This window comes from Haliotis rufescens, unplaced genomic scaffold, assembly GCF_023055435.1.
Source record: "Haliotis rufescens isolate VD_foot unplaced genomic scaffold, xgHalRufe1.0.p SCAF_62, whole genome shotgun sequence".
Classification (NCBI taxonomy): Eukaryota; Metazoa; Mollusca; class Gastropoda; order Lepetellida; family Haliotidae; genus Haliotis; species Haliotis rufescens.
Window position 1 is genome coordinate 1,802,728 of NW_025964353.1, and position 17,526 is coordinate 1,820,253.

Sequence of the window (17,526 nt, forward strand, 5' to 3'; positions counted from 1 at the left end):
CCTTCTGACGGCGGCCTTGAAACCGTCGCAGATGGCTGCCGATTGGCGGCTTCCTCAAATCCTATGTTTCGAAGTACGGAACTAACCTTGTGTTGTTGGTCAGAAGTACAACATCTGTTGTAGCTTCTGACACTTGCCTCGTTCCTGTGCCCTGACATAAACATGATGTGGCGTAATTCAACGGAGGCGTCGCTCAACGCTTGAATAGCAGTAGCCCTGACACTGTGGGGTGTATAGATGCGGCTCAACCCTTCTTTGGAAGTTGTACGGATTATGTTCCCGTATTGGCGTTGAGACAGCGGTTTAGAAGAGAACCACACATTATCACTAATAACTGCATTTGATTTTGGAATAGAGAACAGACTGACTGCATCAGGTAGGGATTTCTCAATGAGCAATTTTAGAGACTTTACGGGACAATTATGTGTGCCTGTCGCATACATGCGTTTGTCAGCCGCATGGCTTTCGCCATCATCAATACCCCCTTGGTTAGTTTTTCCTGCTACGTCATGGGTAAGAGTTGCAAATTCTCTGCCTTTATCGTCAACTTTAAACGTGAACGAACTTCTGGACAACTGAGAGTGAAACTCAAGGCCTCTTGTGACGTAATGAATGGCTACGTCAAACCAAACTTTCTGCAAAACACGTGTTGGGGTATCGTGATTAAGATATTCTCTAATTCTAACGATATCTCCCTTGTCAATGATCGGCTTGTGCTTCGTTGGTTTGGACAAGCCAGCTCTGACATTTTGTTTCAGTTGACCATTCAACAAATCATTAGCCTTGTGGAATGCCTTATCTTTCACAATATCAATATCTCTCCAGATAACCCTGAGATGCCTGTTGAGTGCAGACCGAATGTTCCGTGTTTTTGTGACAAGTAGAGATTGCTGCAGAGCATCAATAGCTCCCCGCCATATAATGTTATGTGCAGAGGAAGGAAGTGTAAGCTATGGGAGGAGAGAATTTGTGTTAAGTACAAATTGGTTGTTATTAATGTACTTATCTTTGGAAAGCACAATAAAAGAAACAGTGTCTTTAATTGGTCAGCACAAAGAAAAGCCAGGCAAGAAAACTGGGCCTGTCAGGCAAAACTTGATGTATTACATATTGTAAAAACAAAGGCCATAGGTCACTTTTCTCAAAACTTCGTTTAAGTAATCACAAACTAAAAATTGAAAAAATTGTAGATATACAAAAACACCAACCCCATTTGAACAACGTCTCTGTGAAACATGTGATGTCTCAGAAGATGAACAACATTACGCACTGTCTTACATAATACAACCAAGAAAGAGATTCACAAATAATCCCCAATCATGATAAAGAATTTGGTACACTCTGTTAAAAGGAGCAGATTCTTAATAAGTTTACCAACAGTTATCCAGAAACAACTTCCAAGATCTGTTAACATATCAACAATTACAAACAAATTCCTTGTACATGTATGTACTACATTCCAGAGTTTTGCTCAATTCTCATATTGTTTCCATATCATTATAAAACACTTGTTTTAGAAATTAAATTCTACCTCTTTTGAATGTTGAATGTTCCTGTGTTTTTTAATTGTCGTTTATTGTGCATATTTTTTGTAGTTTGTGATTGTGCAATATTGCCACTATTTCTTCATGGAATGTTCCGCAATACATATCTCATCTAAAACATCTTTGTTGTATAATAGTTTCTTACAGTTGTTTACGGGGGCATGGTTGGCCCAGTCGCCGAAGGCGCTGCAATTCGCTATGCAGAGTTGTGTCCCTTGGGCACGCCGGAAACCTATGACAGTGTGTTTGAATCTCGGTTCGCCCCGATTTTGTTGTCAGCACAAAACCCTTGCTCGTTGGTTTCACCAAAGTGGTGAACGTCTAAGACCTGCATCACTTCAGACTTTCGTCCCACTTCAAGCTGACACGGAATTCTATAATTCAAGATGGCGTTAAACCCAACTACCTCATTCACTCTTGTGTATGGTTCCGTTTGGTTAACTGGGTTTGTGTTGTGATTGCTTCCGGCTTAGATTTGAAATTTGTTTAGAAGAATGTTACTATGTTCAACCCAAACATCGTGAAGATATCATGCAACCGTATTATCTTTTTGGAAAATAATTGCAAACTACAGACCAACCTGTTGATTTCCTATGTATCCAGAAGCAAAGAACATATACGGGTGTATGATCTCTGCTGGAAGTTAGTTTTTTTTGTCAAAGCAATAAACCATGCAGAAACGTAAACCGCCGCATGAAACGGCATGTACCATACATTACATACATTGAAGTATTTAAAACAATGCTGTGCTCAACTATGCACAGCAAGCGCCATACATGTGATTGTGAAGACAACTAATAAAAAATTTCTCATATCAAACCCGTTGTTTTACATGTGTTGTTTATTGAAAAAAGTCATAGTTTATAGAAGCCTGTTATTTAATTGTGTTGGACAATATGTTGCAATAGCAGTGTGAAAATTGAGTGCGCGTGACAGGCTTGGCCTAAATTCTTTCCTGGAACGTTTCTCGATGGCTGCCTGAATAACATACGATACATTGCAAAGGTAGTGCGCAATTGAACTGTTCGGGTAAGGGAGATAATCACTCACTCTCAGTGATACAGCTTGAATAAGATACGATGTACAGCAATGCAAGGTCAGTGCGTGAATTTTTTTATCACTTCTATACTACGCCTATAGCTAAAGAAGATAATCGCTCAATGCGCAATAGTTTATTCTTACAAAATATAGACCGGTTAACTTTAGCGAAATGGGATTATTTTTAGCTCTTTTAAAAACAAAATGAACAAATTTCATGGGTTATCAGCATTACGAAAAGTGACTTAGTCTCAGAATAGCAAGACGATATTGAAGTATCTCTTATTGCTGGAAAAGATAAACATCAACATTTCACGCACATTTCACATGATTTGTATGTATCGTTTCGGTAACTGTGTGGCTTGAAATTTCAAAGAAACCAACATGTCGACTTACATGCTCCAAAATTAACCTCTCCCGTATACTTCCCCGCCTTAAGGGCGGGGAAGAATAAACATCATCGGACTGAGACTTTGTTCTCGGTCTAGTCTCAGCATAAAAGGATCGCAAACTTGTGGCAAGCTCTTCTGGAGATATGTTAACCCAATCTGTTTGGATTTTACGTGTTTGAAAGGACCAGTCTGAAATGAAAGGTATGTAAATTTGATTGATGTGGATATGTGGCCATTACATCTTTTTAATCTGATTAATCTAATTATGCATATATATATTTTTATGAATGTTATAGAATTGTACTTTTGTAGGTTGGACCTGAATCACTGTTTATCGGGCGTACGTAACATGTGTAGAATGTTTTATCGACGAGTGTGAACATTATTGAGCGAATCCATAACAATATTTACAGTAATTGGAATAATTTAAGTGCAATAAAAGAGGCTCACCGCTGAACATCTTAAGAGCCCATTTTGTGATTTTTATTGCTGATGCTGAATGCCTTTGTGCCTCAATGTCATCCAGTGTTTCTTCATTTATTTTGGGGAATCTCCCGTCACTCTCAGTGGGCGTGTCATCCGCGGGTTCGTCTTTAACTTGCGTAACAGGAACTTCACATGCGGTTGTCTCATTTTCTTGACCCAGTGACAATAATATGGCATCGAGATCGTCACTATCGATCCAGTGTACATCGAATGAACCGTAATCAAACTTTGATACCTGTTCATCGTCCATTTTTCAGTGATGACATCTAGCAGACGATAACACAAAACAAAACAAATTTATCAATGTACTATTTTTTGTATTTCAAACACGGCAGAACACTTTTCTAACCGATGGTTTACCAAAACAGTTGTGTAATTAAATAACACAGTATAATGTTATTTTTGTCACATGACTTAAGCAAGATATAAATAGAATCCACGGAAGGCAAAGGAATTCCCATGAAGGGTTTTCCCAGGAATGTATTGGAAAGTATTTTGGGCATGGAGTGACACCTCGCGCTGAACGTATGAACGTCAAATTGTGTCGTTCATACGCTTATGAACGTCAATTTCGCGGTCATGTGACCGACCTCTCGTCCAATGGAAAAGCCGTATATCGTGTAAACTTCAAATTAAAAAATTATTCATTGATGGTTGTGAGTGGCAGCAAGTTAAGCCCGCATAGAATGTCGTTAGCTGTTGTGGTTTGGTTTTCATTTAGTGGAATACCCACGGCAGCCCTTAAAATAGAGTGACCTTCCATAGTTGTTTCTAGTCCAAACTCCGTCCCAGCGCTTCATTCCTTCGTTACCCTCCCTGTATAGAGCTCCGCAGAGAGGAGCTTGTTTACAGGTATTGACGCTGGGATAGACGACGCGGTCTGGACGTTTCTAGAATGCTGGATGTACTATAAAAGAGCGAGACTGGGGCGATTCAAGGTCTTTTTCGAAGTGACTTGACTAGTCTATCAGGACATCGGACATGATTGATCTTCGACAATCTCTAATGACGCATGACATAAAGGTATACGACCTGTGCCACTCTGATGATTCCCCCACAACATACTGACATTCCGTGATAATATGGAAATCATGCTCTTAATATCAATCACTGATTGTCTGGTCCAATTAAATAAAGGCAGCTGTTACAATAATAAGGATAAGATTTATGGATGAACAACTTCTTTATTATAATTAGGAGCGACGTTTCGATGTGGGATATAACACCGTTATGAAGTATGTACAGAGTATGGTTTGGCAAGTAGAGGCAATGTTTATACAGTAGAGTATATATCACATGTAGTATACTGGAGTGGAGAAACCTGTTATGTACACAAAAGGGAAGTAAAGATATTGACCAGCGAAGTCAGTAATATAAACAAGAGGGTGAAACCAGTAATATAAACAAGAGGGTGAAGCCAGTAATATAAACAAGAGGGTGAAGCCAGTAATATAAACAAGAGGGTGAAGCCAGTAATATAAACACAAGAGGGTGAAGCCAGTAATATAAACAAAAGGGTGAGGCCAGTAATATAAACAAGAGGGTGAAGCCAGTAATATAAACAAGAGGGTGAAGTCAGTAATATAAACAAGAGGGTGAAGTCAGTAATATAAACAAAAGGGTGAAGCCAGTAATATAAACAAAGGTTGAAGCCAGTAATATAAACATAAGAGTGAAGCCAGTAATATAAACAAAAGAGTGAAGTCAGTAATATAAACAAAAGATTGAAGCCAGTAATATAAACAAAGGTTGAAACCAGTAATATAAACAAGAGGGTGAAGTCAGTAATATAAACAAGAGGGTGAAGTCAGTAATATAAACATAAGAGTGAAGTCAGTAATATAAACATAAGAGTGAAGCCAGTAATATAAACAAAGGTTGAAGCCAGGAATATAAACAAGAGGTTGAATCCAGTAATATAAACAAAAGAGTGAAGCCAGTAATGTAAGCAAAGGTTGAAGCCAGTAATATAAACAAGAGGGTGAAGTCAGTAATATAAACAAAAGAGTGAAGCCAGTAATATAAACAAGAGGTTGAAGCCAGTAATATAAACAAAAGAGTGAAGTCAGTAATATAAACAAAAGGTTGAAGCCAGTAATATAAACAAAGGTTGAAACCAGTAATATAAACAAGAGGGTGAAGTCAGTAATATAAACAAAAGAGTGAAGCCAGTAATATAAACATAATAGTGAAGCCAGTAATATAAACAAAGGTTGAAGCCAGTAATATAAACAAGAGGTTGAATCCAGTAATATAAACAAGAGGGTGAAGTCAGTAATGTAAACAAAAGAGTGAAGCCAGTAATATAAACAAGGGTTGAAGCCAGTAATATAAACAAGAGGTTGAAGCCAGTAATATAAACAAGAGGGTGAAGTCAGTAATATAAACAAGAGGGTGAAGTCACTAATATAAACAAGAGGGTGAAGCCAGTAATATAAACAAGAGGGTGAAGCCAGTAATATAAACAAGAGGGTGAAGCCAGTAATATAAACAAAATGATTATGAGCCTTGGTCACGGTTGATTGACGGTTGGAGTCTTTTGTTGTTTATGGCTTCTTGTTATATTTGATAAAAAAAAGTGTTCTTTTAAAACATCCATTGCTAATCTATGTCAACAGGCTACAAAATCCATGTATTTCGTACTGAGTAAAAGCCGAAACCTTAATTTATCAATTCAATGCCAATTATATCTTTTTGACACAATGGTAAAACCAATTTTATTATATGGTTGTGAATTATGGGGTTTTGTTAATCTAAAACAAATTGAAACTGTACATATTTGTTTCATGAGAAAATTATTACCTGTTAAAAAGAGTACCCCTTTATGCATGCTTTACGGTAAACTAGGTAGAGTTCCGTTATATGTTGATGTTAAAACCCGTATGTTAACCTTTTGGTCGAAATTACTTACAGATAAATCCAGCAAAATATCTTCAATCATTTACTCCATTGTATATAACATCCATAATACAGGTGTTTACAACTATGACTGGATTTCATGTATTCAAAATGTTCTAAACAATATTGGTTTAAGTTATGTATGGTTGTCACAGTCTCCTGTTTCATCTTCCTGGCTCAAAGCAACAGCTCACTCTATCTTAACTGATCATGCTAAACAAACCTGGAGCTCTGAGGTGGAAAATTCAAAAAAAAAGTGTAGTCTATTCTCTCTTGAAATCACAATTTGAATTAGAAAATTATCTGCCGTCCCTACCCCTAAATAAAGCTATCCCTCTACTTTTATTTCGTACTTCATGCCACCACTTACCAATTGAAAAAGGAAGATGGAATGGGATACCTATTTGTGAAAGAAAATGTAAACTGTGTTTTATTGATGATATTGGAGATGAATTTCACTATATTTTTAAATGTCCATATTTTACTAAACAAAGAATTTTGTATATCCCACCTACATATTCTAAAAGACCTAATATGATTAAATTTCAAAGACTTTTCACTTGTAAAGAGATATCTGTATTAAAAAACCTTAGTAAATTCTGTAAATATGTAATGCAAATTGTAAAATCTTCCGGCTAACCACATATCCGCTATTATAATGTGTATTTTGCTGTCATTTTGTACCTCATATGCCGAGGATCTCGGCCTGAGCGTAATAAAGTTCTGTTCTGTTCTGTAGTTTTCTGATTTTAACGTCTCTTTGGGGTTGGTGGTTAGGGCTTTGACTTTATCCCACTGGATGCTGTGGCTTGGGTTGTCACGAATATGGCCTGATAGAGCTGATTTAGTGGCATCATTGGAGACTGAGCTTTGGTGTTCTTTAATTCGGGTATTGAGGGGCCTGGATGTTTCTTCAAAATATGCTTGTCCACAATTGCACGGAATGTGGTACACTGCTCCTGATGGTACCAGCTTGTGGCTGGATGGTGGTTTTCCTGTGGCTTTAATTGTGTTCCAAATGGTGTGACTTCTCTTGACTACATCAATGTTGGCCTGTTTCTTTAAGAGTCAGTTTTGGCTAACTGTTCCAAAGAAGGGGGGCTGATCGCACATGGGTGCAGATTGTTGACGGGGAGATTTCTTGGTGATGTTCTTTATTGTCTGTTGTACTATCTGCTCGGGGTAGTGGTTGTACTGTGTGAATACTTGTTTGAGGTAGTTTAGTTCAGTGGTAAGATGTTGCTTCGTAGACCAGATGTTGTGAGCATTAGACTGAGTATATACTACTTACTGTATAAACAACAAAATAATATAGAACCAATCACATAAATTAACTATTTCTAAGGTCAATGCACTTTAAGTTTTAATCCATTATTGTTCAAACAAGCAAGTTCTGAAAAATTATTGAGTCTGGACCAGACAACCCAGTGATTGACATCATGAGTATCGAACCACGCAGTTGGGATACGATAACATGCATCAACCAAGTCGGCGAGCCTGACCGCCCGATCCGGTTAGTCGCCTCTTACGGCAAGCATGGGTTGCTGAAGACCTATTCTACCCCGGATCTTTACGGGGCTAAACAGTAATCAAGTTATATCATGGCGTTGGAGGAAAGCCCGAGGTGAAGCAGGCCCAAGACGTTTACCACGTTGATGAAACCCACGAGCACGGGTATGGTGATGACAAACCTAGAAACATAATCGGGGTGAACCGCGATTCGGACCCATAATATTAGGTTTCTGGCGTGCCCAAGGGGCGCAACTCTGCACAGCGAATTTTGGCGCCTCGGACGACTGGGCGACCTATGGCTCCACCTATTCTACGTAGGACTGATGTCGTTAATCTTGTATATCATGCACTCTTACTGATCACAGTTTCCCTGTTGACGTGACGTTAAATATGTAAATGCAGACATATGTCGTTAACGGCTGCATTTTATTCCATTTACCGTACATACTTAAAGGTTGAGGATTACATCATAAGTGTATTCTAACAGGCTTTGAGCAGCATAGTTTACCTTGCCTCAGTATAGCCACGATTTTGCATCATGTTTGGGAGCCTGATTATATTGGATATGTCGCCTTTTAAGAAGAACCGCACCTTGACCTCTAACTTCGCAGTCTTGCGATAAGAGCATGATTCATCGGACCAGACTTGATATCATTTAGACAAGAATACGTTCGTACACCTAGTTCTAAATCTCATCCGTTCATACTAATTACATTACCAGCGTAAATATTCGCTAGGATCTGCTCCTGGGGCATGGGGCGTGGGTTAGAAACGTGCTTATGGGTTTGAGGAAAGTAGTGAAGGTTTAAGACCTGCATAAATTTAGGCTTTAGGCTCACAGGGCGTGATCTTTGTGAAGCATCGCTCATTCGCCCATGAGCATGAATGTACCATGGATGTTGAATACTTGTAATACATATTTCTCACATTTTGGTTACCGACCTCCGAGAAGATCATGGTATAATACTGTATAATCTGTCAGTCCTCATACATACACGCAGACAAACGTTGCCAGCATGTATACGTAGGTCTACTGATATGGCGCCCCCAAATACCTACACACACCAGTCTCATTCCTTTTTAAAATCGGCCTGAAGTATCTATTTCTGTGATGACAAAATGATGTCAGTATTTCAATTTGTTACATTACAAATTAGTATACAATCAAACGAGATGACATACAGTGTCAATTGTACACAACAGAAATGTGCAATGTGTACCTATAATAGCAACATGGAGAGCAGTACTCATTTGCCTCAAGAATGCACCTTTGACTTTGAAATAGTTCCTTTGCAATGCGTAGGTTCCTCCGATCAAAGGGACAACGTACTTAAATTAAAACCAACCGTTTAGAAACACGTCTTATTTAGAACAGATGCCATATAAACGCTCTTCCAACTGAGTTTTTCACGCCGACGAGAAAGCCTGTCATTTGAGACGAGCTGTAAGGCGAGATATGCGAGTATGCGAGTATGCGAGTGTGTATGACACGCTTGTGGCGTAGATTAGTAATATTTACATATACCAGTATGTGAGGGATCGATATACGCTTCTTGGTCGGAAGGAACATCAGTAGTGTCATGGCTTGGGTTATATACAAGCTTGCTCATATACGGGCATGAATGTGAAAGAAACACTATGTACCAGGTCAGCACACAGTGGTAATGACTATGGGGTATGTGCCCCGGGGCACCTGGCCTGAACCCTAGCTAGGCTTAGGGCAACAACTTTCCCTCATTGTCTCTCAAGGCTTTCGACTTTATTATTCTCACGTTGTCAGCGCCCTGTACGATGGAATACATGTAAGGGATTAAAAACTACATCTCTCTGCATTTCTGGCTACAGGCTGTCTAAATAAGGTTGGCTAACTTGTCTTAGCGTGAATACTGCTCTTGTAATGTCTGATCATGTAGATGCGCCGATAGGTGAACACTTTAATGACAATCGAACTTGTTACTCAATCGTTGCAAAATGTACAAATGTTCGGTTTGTTGCAATATTTATTTGACAGAATATTTGTTACAATGAATACTCATTACACAATTTACATGTTGATCATGTCCTCCACCCTCGGGGGCGGTCGGGTAGCCTCGTGGTTAAAGCGTTCGCTCGTCACGCCGAGGACTCCCGACATGGGTACAATGTGTGAAGCTCATTTCTGGTGTACCCCGCGTGATATTGCTGGAATATTGCTAAAAGTGGCATAAAACGTGCACATTCACAAGTCCATTTGTCATTTTGCAATGAAGCTATTCGGTGTTCCCAATATTTACATACCAACTCATTGATTACTTGTCAACTTCTCAAAACAAGTGATTAATTATTGTAATGTTGAAATGAACTGAGATAACAAAATGGGCCATATGTGATATCTGGTTGTCCTGAATCGATTGTTGTGACAGTTGTCGCACCGAACATCTGTGCACTCAACATGCTGGTTGCACCAGAAGAACTTTGTATCAGCAGTTTCATCTCCGTCCACGTGGCTAGCAGTTATACAGGTATGAATTATAGCAGTTCTTACTCAGTGTACCCTAGAATATCTCCAACTAGAATTTCATCGCACTAAACGTGGGTAATTTCCGTGTGTGTTTCAACCGATGTTAACATAGATCTTTCAACCGATGTTAATATCGATCTTTCAACCGGTGTTAACATCGATCTTTCAACCGAGGTTCACATCGATCTTTCAACCGGTGTTAAAATCGATACTTCAACCGATGTTAACATTGATCTTTCAACCGGTGTTAACATCAATCTTTCACCGGTGTTAACATCGATCTTTCAACCGATGTTAACATCGATCTTTCAACCGATGTTAACATCGATCTTTCAACCGGTATTACCATCGATCTTTCAACCGATGTTAACATCGATCTTTCAACCGGTGTTCACATCGATCTTTCAGTAATATGTCCACACATGTGTAGCATTTCAGAAGTCCGTGTCAAGATATATCAACTGGAGTTTTGTATAGAGGCTATACACATGATGTACTTGTTACATTGATATGTGGAATACATCACAGCACAGTTCGTTTAGTATTGCATGGTGTTTGAATGTGCTCACGCATTCAAAACGTATCAGTTCGTATATCGGTTATGAGCAATATTCGAAAGAAATACGAAACGTTTGGTCCTGTGAATGGTATGATCATTGTTTATAGATTGTTATCAAAAGCTGCATTTAATTTTAACTGTGGCAAACACAATAAATACTCAGTCGTTTGAGGTGGGACTTAAAGTCGTTACCTTAGCCGGGCCCAACGAGGGAACTGTGGTAGAAATAAGTATCTCAAGGAAGAGAATTTATTGATGTCAATTTCTTTATTTTGAGGAAAACAACGTTTCGGAGTATATGCTTACTTCTTCATCAGGTGATGAAGGAGTAAGCATATACTCCGAAAGAAGTTGACATCCATAAATTCTCTTTCTATGTGTATCACTTGTAAATGCCTTTCAAAGACATAATAAGTATCTTGTTCTCGTCATGTGGAAAGTCATGCGGAAGATAACCGCTGATGAATGTTATCTCGACTCAGGTTTCGTGATACAGAGACCGCTGTGATGCAGCTGTAGGTGTGATATTGCAGCCTTTGATGACTTAACTGCCGGGACAATCCACGACCAGATAAACTGCGACAGGGGTTGTGTTAATACTGTTGAACTTGTACGAACCACTGTGACCCCAATGTTAACGGTGACGTAACCACTGTGACCAACATTGATGAAACAACAGTAATCAGTAGACCGTAGAACAATAAGGGAACTAGTTATAGTCAGTTTCTGGTGACGGTGCTCATCGTGATTGCATAATTAATGAGTTGCAATCATAATCATGTCAAAATTGCTGAACTTACATCAGTTGAACACAATTTAAAATAACCCACCTCATCATATATCATATACGGGGAACTTGCAGAAAATACCGTTATATCCAAATATATGCACGTATGTTGTCGTTTTGGGCCCCGTATCGTGTCAGGAAAAGCAACTGAAACTCCTATGTATTGTACAAACTGTTATTAAACGGTAAGCGTGCTGAAGGTAATAGGAATAAACGGTTATTGTCAAATGAATCTACCTTTATTAAGACTGGTTTGATGTATATATGGCATTCACATTGTTTTAATTCCGCCCATTCACTGAAACGTATTGGGTCAAAAAGATTACAAGATCAATATTTACAAATATGGTCTTCTGAAATATTTGAATCATCAAAAGCTGTATAGAATATTTAAACCTGAACTTCTGAAGAATATTTTGATGAATTATGTGAAAAACAGTGGTACTCAATGTGGCCAGAAAAGGAAATAAAATACTGTATGACCCTACCATTGCAACATGGCCCCAGGCATATTTATTTCCTGTAGGATTATAAAAATACAGCTGTCCCTTCAAAGGGCACACGGTTGACTGACCGCATACACTATAAACAGTTAGACGCGGTAAGCTTTGATATATTCTAGTCTCTAACTGACCTGTCCGGGACAACCATGGACAAGATAGAGCAGGCTCGTGTCGCAGTCGCCAACTACGACTACATCAGGTTCGCTGTCTGTGACATCAATGGCACAAGCCGTGGTCCGGCGATGCACCGTCGCTACGCTGAAAAATACCTCCTTGGAGGATTGGACCTGTATGAAGGTAAGCAACGATAAAGTATTGTAGTATTTGATTAATGTGATGTCCATATGCGGAGAGAGAGAGAGAGAGAGGGAGAGAGAGAGAGAGAGAGAGAGAGAGAGAGAGAGAGAGAGAGAGAGAGAGAGAGCGAGAGAGAGAGAGAGAGAGAGAGAGAGAGCGAGCGAGCGTTGCAGGGGTGGGGTGGCGGTATACAATCACAGCGCCTCACCTTAACCTCGCCTGTTGCGTGAATGCCGCCCATTGTGTGCAGAGTACCGTATCACCGTGTCTCCATACTGGGAGTTATTTCCCTCAGACCGATGTCTGAAAGTCGGTCGTCGTTAAAGTGAATTGGTCAACAAGACGCAGGTGCATAGACCACGTCACACCGCCAGCTGGTTAGTATCAAATCTCAAAGGATAGTTAATTTTACATCTACATCCTAAGGTTCTAACTATTTCAAAATCTTATAATAACATTCATCTAATGCTGATTCCTGAAACGTTTGGTCAACAGAACCTAACTCTGAAGACATTTAACATTTATGGATAGCAACTTCTTTATCATTTTATCATCCACTATCTTGATACTAGTATATAGAAGCACTTGCTTCATACAGAAACTAGCACATGTACTGGAGCGCCGCACAAAAGAACAAACACAATCCATCACCTCATTCGCAGCGACGTGTCAGGGCTAAACTTTGTTGTGAATAGTCATCTTGGTATACCACATACACTCTATCTGTTGTTTAACGCCTCACCCAGCAACATTCCAGCTGTTGTTTAACCCCTCACCCAGCAACATTCCAGCTGTTGTTTAACCCCTCACCCAGGAACTTTCCAGCTGTTGTTTAACGCATCACCCAACAACATTCCAGCTGTTGTTTAACGCATCACCCAACAACATTCCAGCTGAAGTTTAACGCCTCACCCAACAACATTCCAGCTGTTGTTTAACGCATCACCCAACAACATTCCAGCTGTTGTTTAACGCATCACCCAACAACATTCCAGCTGTTGTTTAACGCATCACCCAACAACATTCCAGCTGTTGTTTAACGCATCACCCAACAACATTCCAGCTGAAGTTTAACGCCTCACCGAGCAACATTCCAGCTATATGGCCACCGCTGTAAAAACCGAATATGGTCCAGACAAACCAGTGATTAATATTCTTAGCAACGCTCATAGCCGTCGGTGTACGATAACACATAATCAGCTCACGTTCCCGGCAGGGTGTCCTCTGAAGCCTATACTCATTGACAAATACATTTCCCGATGATGGCAGTTTTTTCAGGAACTACTTCTACTTGTTGTGATGAACGAAACTTTATATACACGATTAAGTCGCCCCTTAAGAGACATTACAACAAACTGACAGCAGTAGTATATCTAAACCCCGTGAAGATCCGGGATAGAATAGGTCTTCAGCAACCCATGCTTGTCTACATCCGTGAAGATCCGTGGAAGAATAGGTCTTCAGCAACCCGTGCTTGGCCTTGTGAAGATCCGGGTTAGAATAGGTCTTCAGCAACCCATGCTTGTGTAAGAGGAGACTATGCTTGTGTAAGAGGAGACTATGCTTGTGTAAGAGGAAACTATGCTTGTGTAAGAGTAGACTATGAGGCATATGGATATGGAAAGGGTTGTGTCGCTTTTCTCTTTTTTGTCTTTAATGTTAAGCAATATTCCAACAGTTCTGTCACTTGGTGTATGTATGTCACAACTTTTGAGGGACAATCTAACATATTCTTACTTCGAAAAATATTCTTTCTTCTAAGATTTCAGTGTGAGTGTGTTTGGTTTTACGCCGCTTTTAGCAATATTCCAGCAATATCACGACGGGGGACACCAGAAATGGGCTTCACACATTGTACCCATGTCGGGATTCGAACCCGGGTCTTAGGCGTGACGAGCGAACGCTTTAACCAAAAGCCCTCCGCCCCTCTTCTAAGATTTACTGCCCCAGTACAGATTTAAAAAAAGTGTTCTGTTATCACATATGTGAATTTCCAAATATGACGTATCAATGACCAAAATACTGGTGCTATCGGTGGGGCAGGATACGCTGACATTTTCGCGAACACCTGGTATCATCACCATTTGATAGTGAATCAAAACACATACTTATGGTATGATAGTAATCGTACAATGGTCTCTGCTTTTAGGATTGCGTGACTTATACTTTAATACCATTTGCATCATTTCAGAAATATTACTATTTGGATACAACAACGAGATCGTGATCTTGCCACATGACAAAGAGTACCACAATGGCAACGCGACTTTAGTTCCAGATCTTGACACCCTGAGACCAATTCCATGGGCAGGAGAAAATACGTTCAAGGTCGCAGAAATTCTGTGCGAGTCACGCTGGAAAAAAGATCTCTCTCCTCAGGCAGCATGTCCGCGATATGTTGCCCGGCAACAGCTGAAACAGTTGGACGACCTAGGGTTTCAGTTGTATTCCGGCTTTGAAATTGAATATTTTCTATTTGATGCAAATACATTAACTCCGGTTTTCCCCGGTAAATCATTTCTGTGCCAGCAGACATTGAATAAATGTGGAAAATATGTGTATAAATTCGACAATCAACTCAAGCAATCTGGAATAGATGTGGAAAAGATGCATCTCGAATATGCTCCCGGAATGTTCGAGGCTGCCCTGGAACCCAAATATGGAATAGAAGGTGTCGATGCTGCATTTAATCTCAAGCAGGGCCTACTTGAATTAGCTGACCAAAATGACCTCAAGGCTTCATTCATGTCAAAGCTTGATGCTGATCTGTCGGGGGCAGGGTGTCATTACAGTCTCTCCATTCTAGCCAAAGACACTGGTGAGAATGCATTTTATGACGTCAGTTCCACAGACAACCTATCTCCCATGGCTAAACAATGGATAGCAGGAATTCTGAAACACAGCAAGGCACTGGCTGCCTTAACCTCCCCAACAATAAACTGCTACAGAAGACTCCATCAACCTTGGGCACCAGGGGGGATTTATTGGAATATTGAAGACCGTGCAACCTCTCTCCGTGTCAAGAACCACGGACCTTCAGGAACTTACCTGGAGAACAGGATGCCGAGCGGAAGAAGCAACCCGTACCTGGTCATGGCGGCCACCATTGCTGCCGGTTTGGACGGGGTGAGGAACAAGCTGGTGTGTCCACCTCCGGGGAATCTAAAGGACGCCGATCTCTTGCCAAAATCCCTCCCAGAAGCTTTGAAAGATCTTAAAGATGACTCGTACATGGTCAGTGCTCTGGGCCAAGAAATGATCTCTTGGTTCTTGAAATGTAAGGAAGTTGACATTGAACAGTTTAAATACATTGAAGATGATAAAGAAAGATTTTCCTACGAGAGGAAGGTTTACTTCTAGTGAACGTTTACTGACTAATAGTGCTATGCACTGGCTGATACGGTGAGCCTGATCTCACAAATAAACACATGTAATACCTACGTATATGTACACGTGTTGTACATGAATGCTATTGTTCTCTGACAACTACATTTAGCTCCCTATGGGGAATGGGACGTCAAGTATTCTGAGGCGAACTTGTGCCAGGATCCGAAGAGAGTGGATTTGATAACCAAGTTCTTTGTGACCTTCATCCTTGCACTGTCAGCACCATAGCTACTACCTGCGTTACTTCGATATTTACTTACACAACAGTCATGCTGTGATTATAACTAAACCGCTCTTCAACGCGATGTTAAACTGAAATCTTTACTCACTCACTCACTTTACCTCTTCATACCAACATACGATTGTGTTATATCTCCCTATTACAACAGCACTACTGTTTTACCTCTATACCTATCATGTTGCGTTATATTTCTCTCAGCCTACATATCAACAGAAGGTTGTTTTAATTCCAGACAAACATTCACATTTTTTATCTCACTAACCAACCGACCATTGTTCCACCTCTCTATATACTAACGTACCGGTGTTACACCTTCCAATAAAAGACTATTGTTATACCCCTCAATGAGTGACCATTGTTTTACCTCTCTACACAACGTACTATACCAATCAACAAGAGACAGTTTTACCTCTCTATAGCAACATACCGGTGTTATACCAATCAACAAGAGACAGTATTACCTCTCTATAGCAACATACCGGTGTTATACCAATCAACAAGAGACAGTATTACCTCTCTATACCAACATACCGGTGTTATACCAATCAACAAGAGACAGTATTACCTCTCTATAGCAACATACCGGTGTTATACCAATCAACAAGAGACAGTATTACCTCTCTATACCAACATACCGGTGTTATACCAATCAACAAGAGACAGTTTTACCTCTCTATAGCAACATACCGGTGTTATACCAATCAACAAGAGACAGTACTACCTCTCTATAGCAACATACCGGTGTTATACCAATCAACAAGAGACAGTATTACCTCTCTATACCAACATACCGGTGTTATACCAATCAACAAGAGACAGTATTACCTCTCTATAGCAACATACCGGTGTTATACCAATCAACAAGAGACAGTATTACCTCTCTATAGCAACATACCGGTGTTATACCAATCAACAAGAGACAGTATTACCTCTCTATACCAACATACCGGTGTTATACCAATCAACAAGAGACAGTATTACCTCTCTATAGCAACATACCGGTGTTATACCAATCAACAAGAGACAGTATTACCTCTCTATAGCAACGTACCGGTGTTATACCAATCAACAAGAGACAGTATTACCTCTCTATAGCAACATACCGGTGTTACATCTCGCAATAAGACACTGTTGTTTTCCCTCTCCATACCAACACGTGTGCTAATAGATTGTCCTGAGCTGTATACTCAAACTCACAAGTCTCTGAAAAACAAGACTCATGGGGTAGTGGTGGGGTAGCGGTAGGGTAGCGGTAGTAATAAAAGGATAGGTTTGTGTACCCATTCTGAAACAAATATGCAAGTTAAACAAGCAAACAAACAAATTAAATCACACCCAAAAGGACAAATGTTTGTTTGTATCCTGTTAAATTAGCATTGAGC

At 39.9% G+C, this 17,526-nt stretch overlaps 1 protein-coding gene across 1 annotated transcript; it reads left to right on the plus strand.

Moving 5' to 3' along the window:
- The first annotated feature begins 12,296 nt into the window (after positions 1-12,296).
- Positions 12,297-16,481, plus strand: LOC124122409 (lengsin-like). Its single transcript, XM_046485492.2, has 2 exons — positions 12,297-12,516; positions 14,708-16,481. The coding sequence occupies exons 1-2, from the start codon at positions 12,366-12,368 to the stop codon at positions 15,874-15,876; spliced, it is 1,320 nt and encodes a 439-aa protein (XP_046341448.1). The 5' UTR covers positions 12,297-12,365; the 3' UTR covers positions 15,877-16,481.
- Positions 16,482-17,526: the final 1,045 nt, after the last annotated feature.

Bases quoted from the DNA above. Each gene is read 5' to 3' on its own strand.
- LOC124122409 (XM_046485492.2), top strand. From the start codon at position 12,366: ATGGACAAGATAGAGCAGGCTCGTGTCGCAGTCGCCAACTACGACTAC. The intron at 12,517-14,707 runs GTAAGCAACGAT...GCATCATTTCAG, and splicing joins AGGATTGGACCTGTATGAAG to AAATATTACTATTTGGATAC.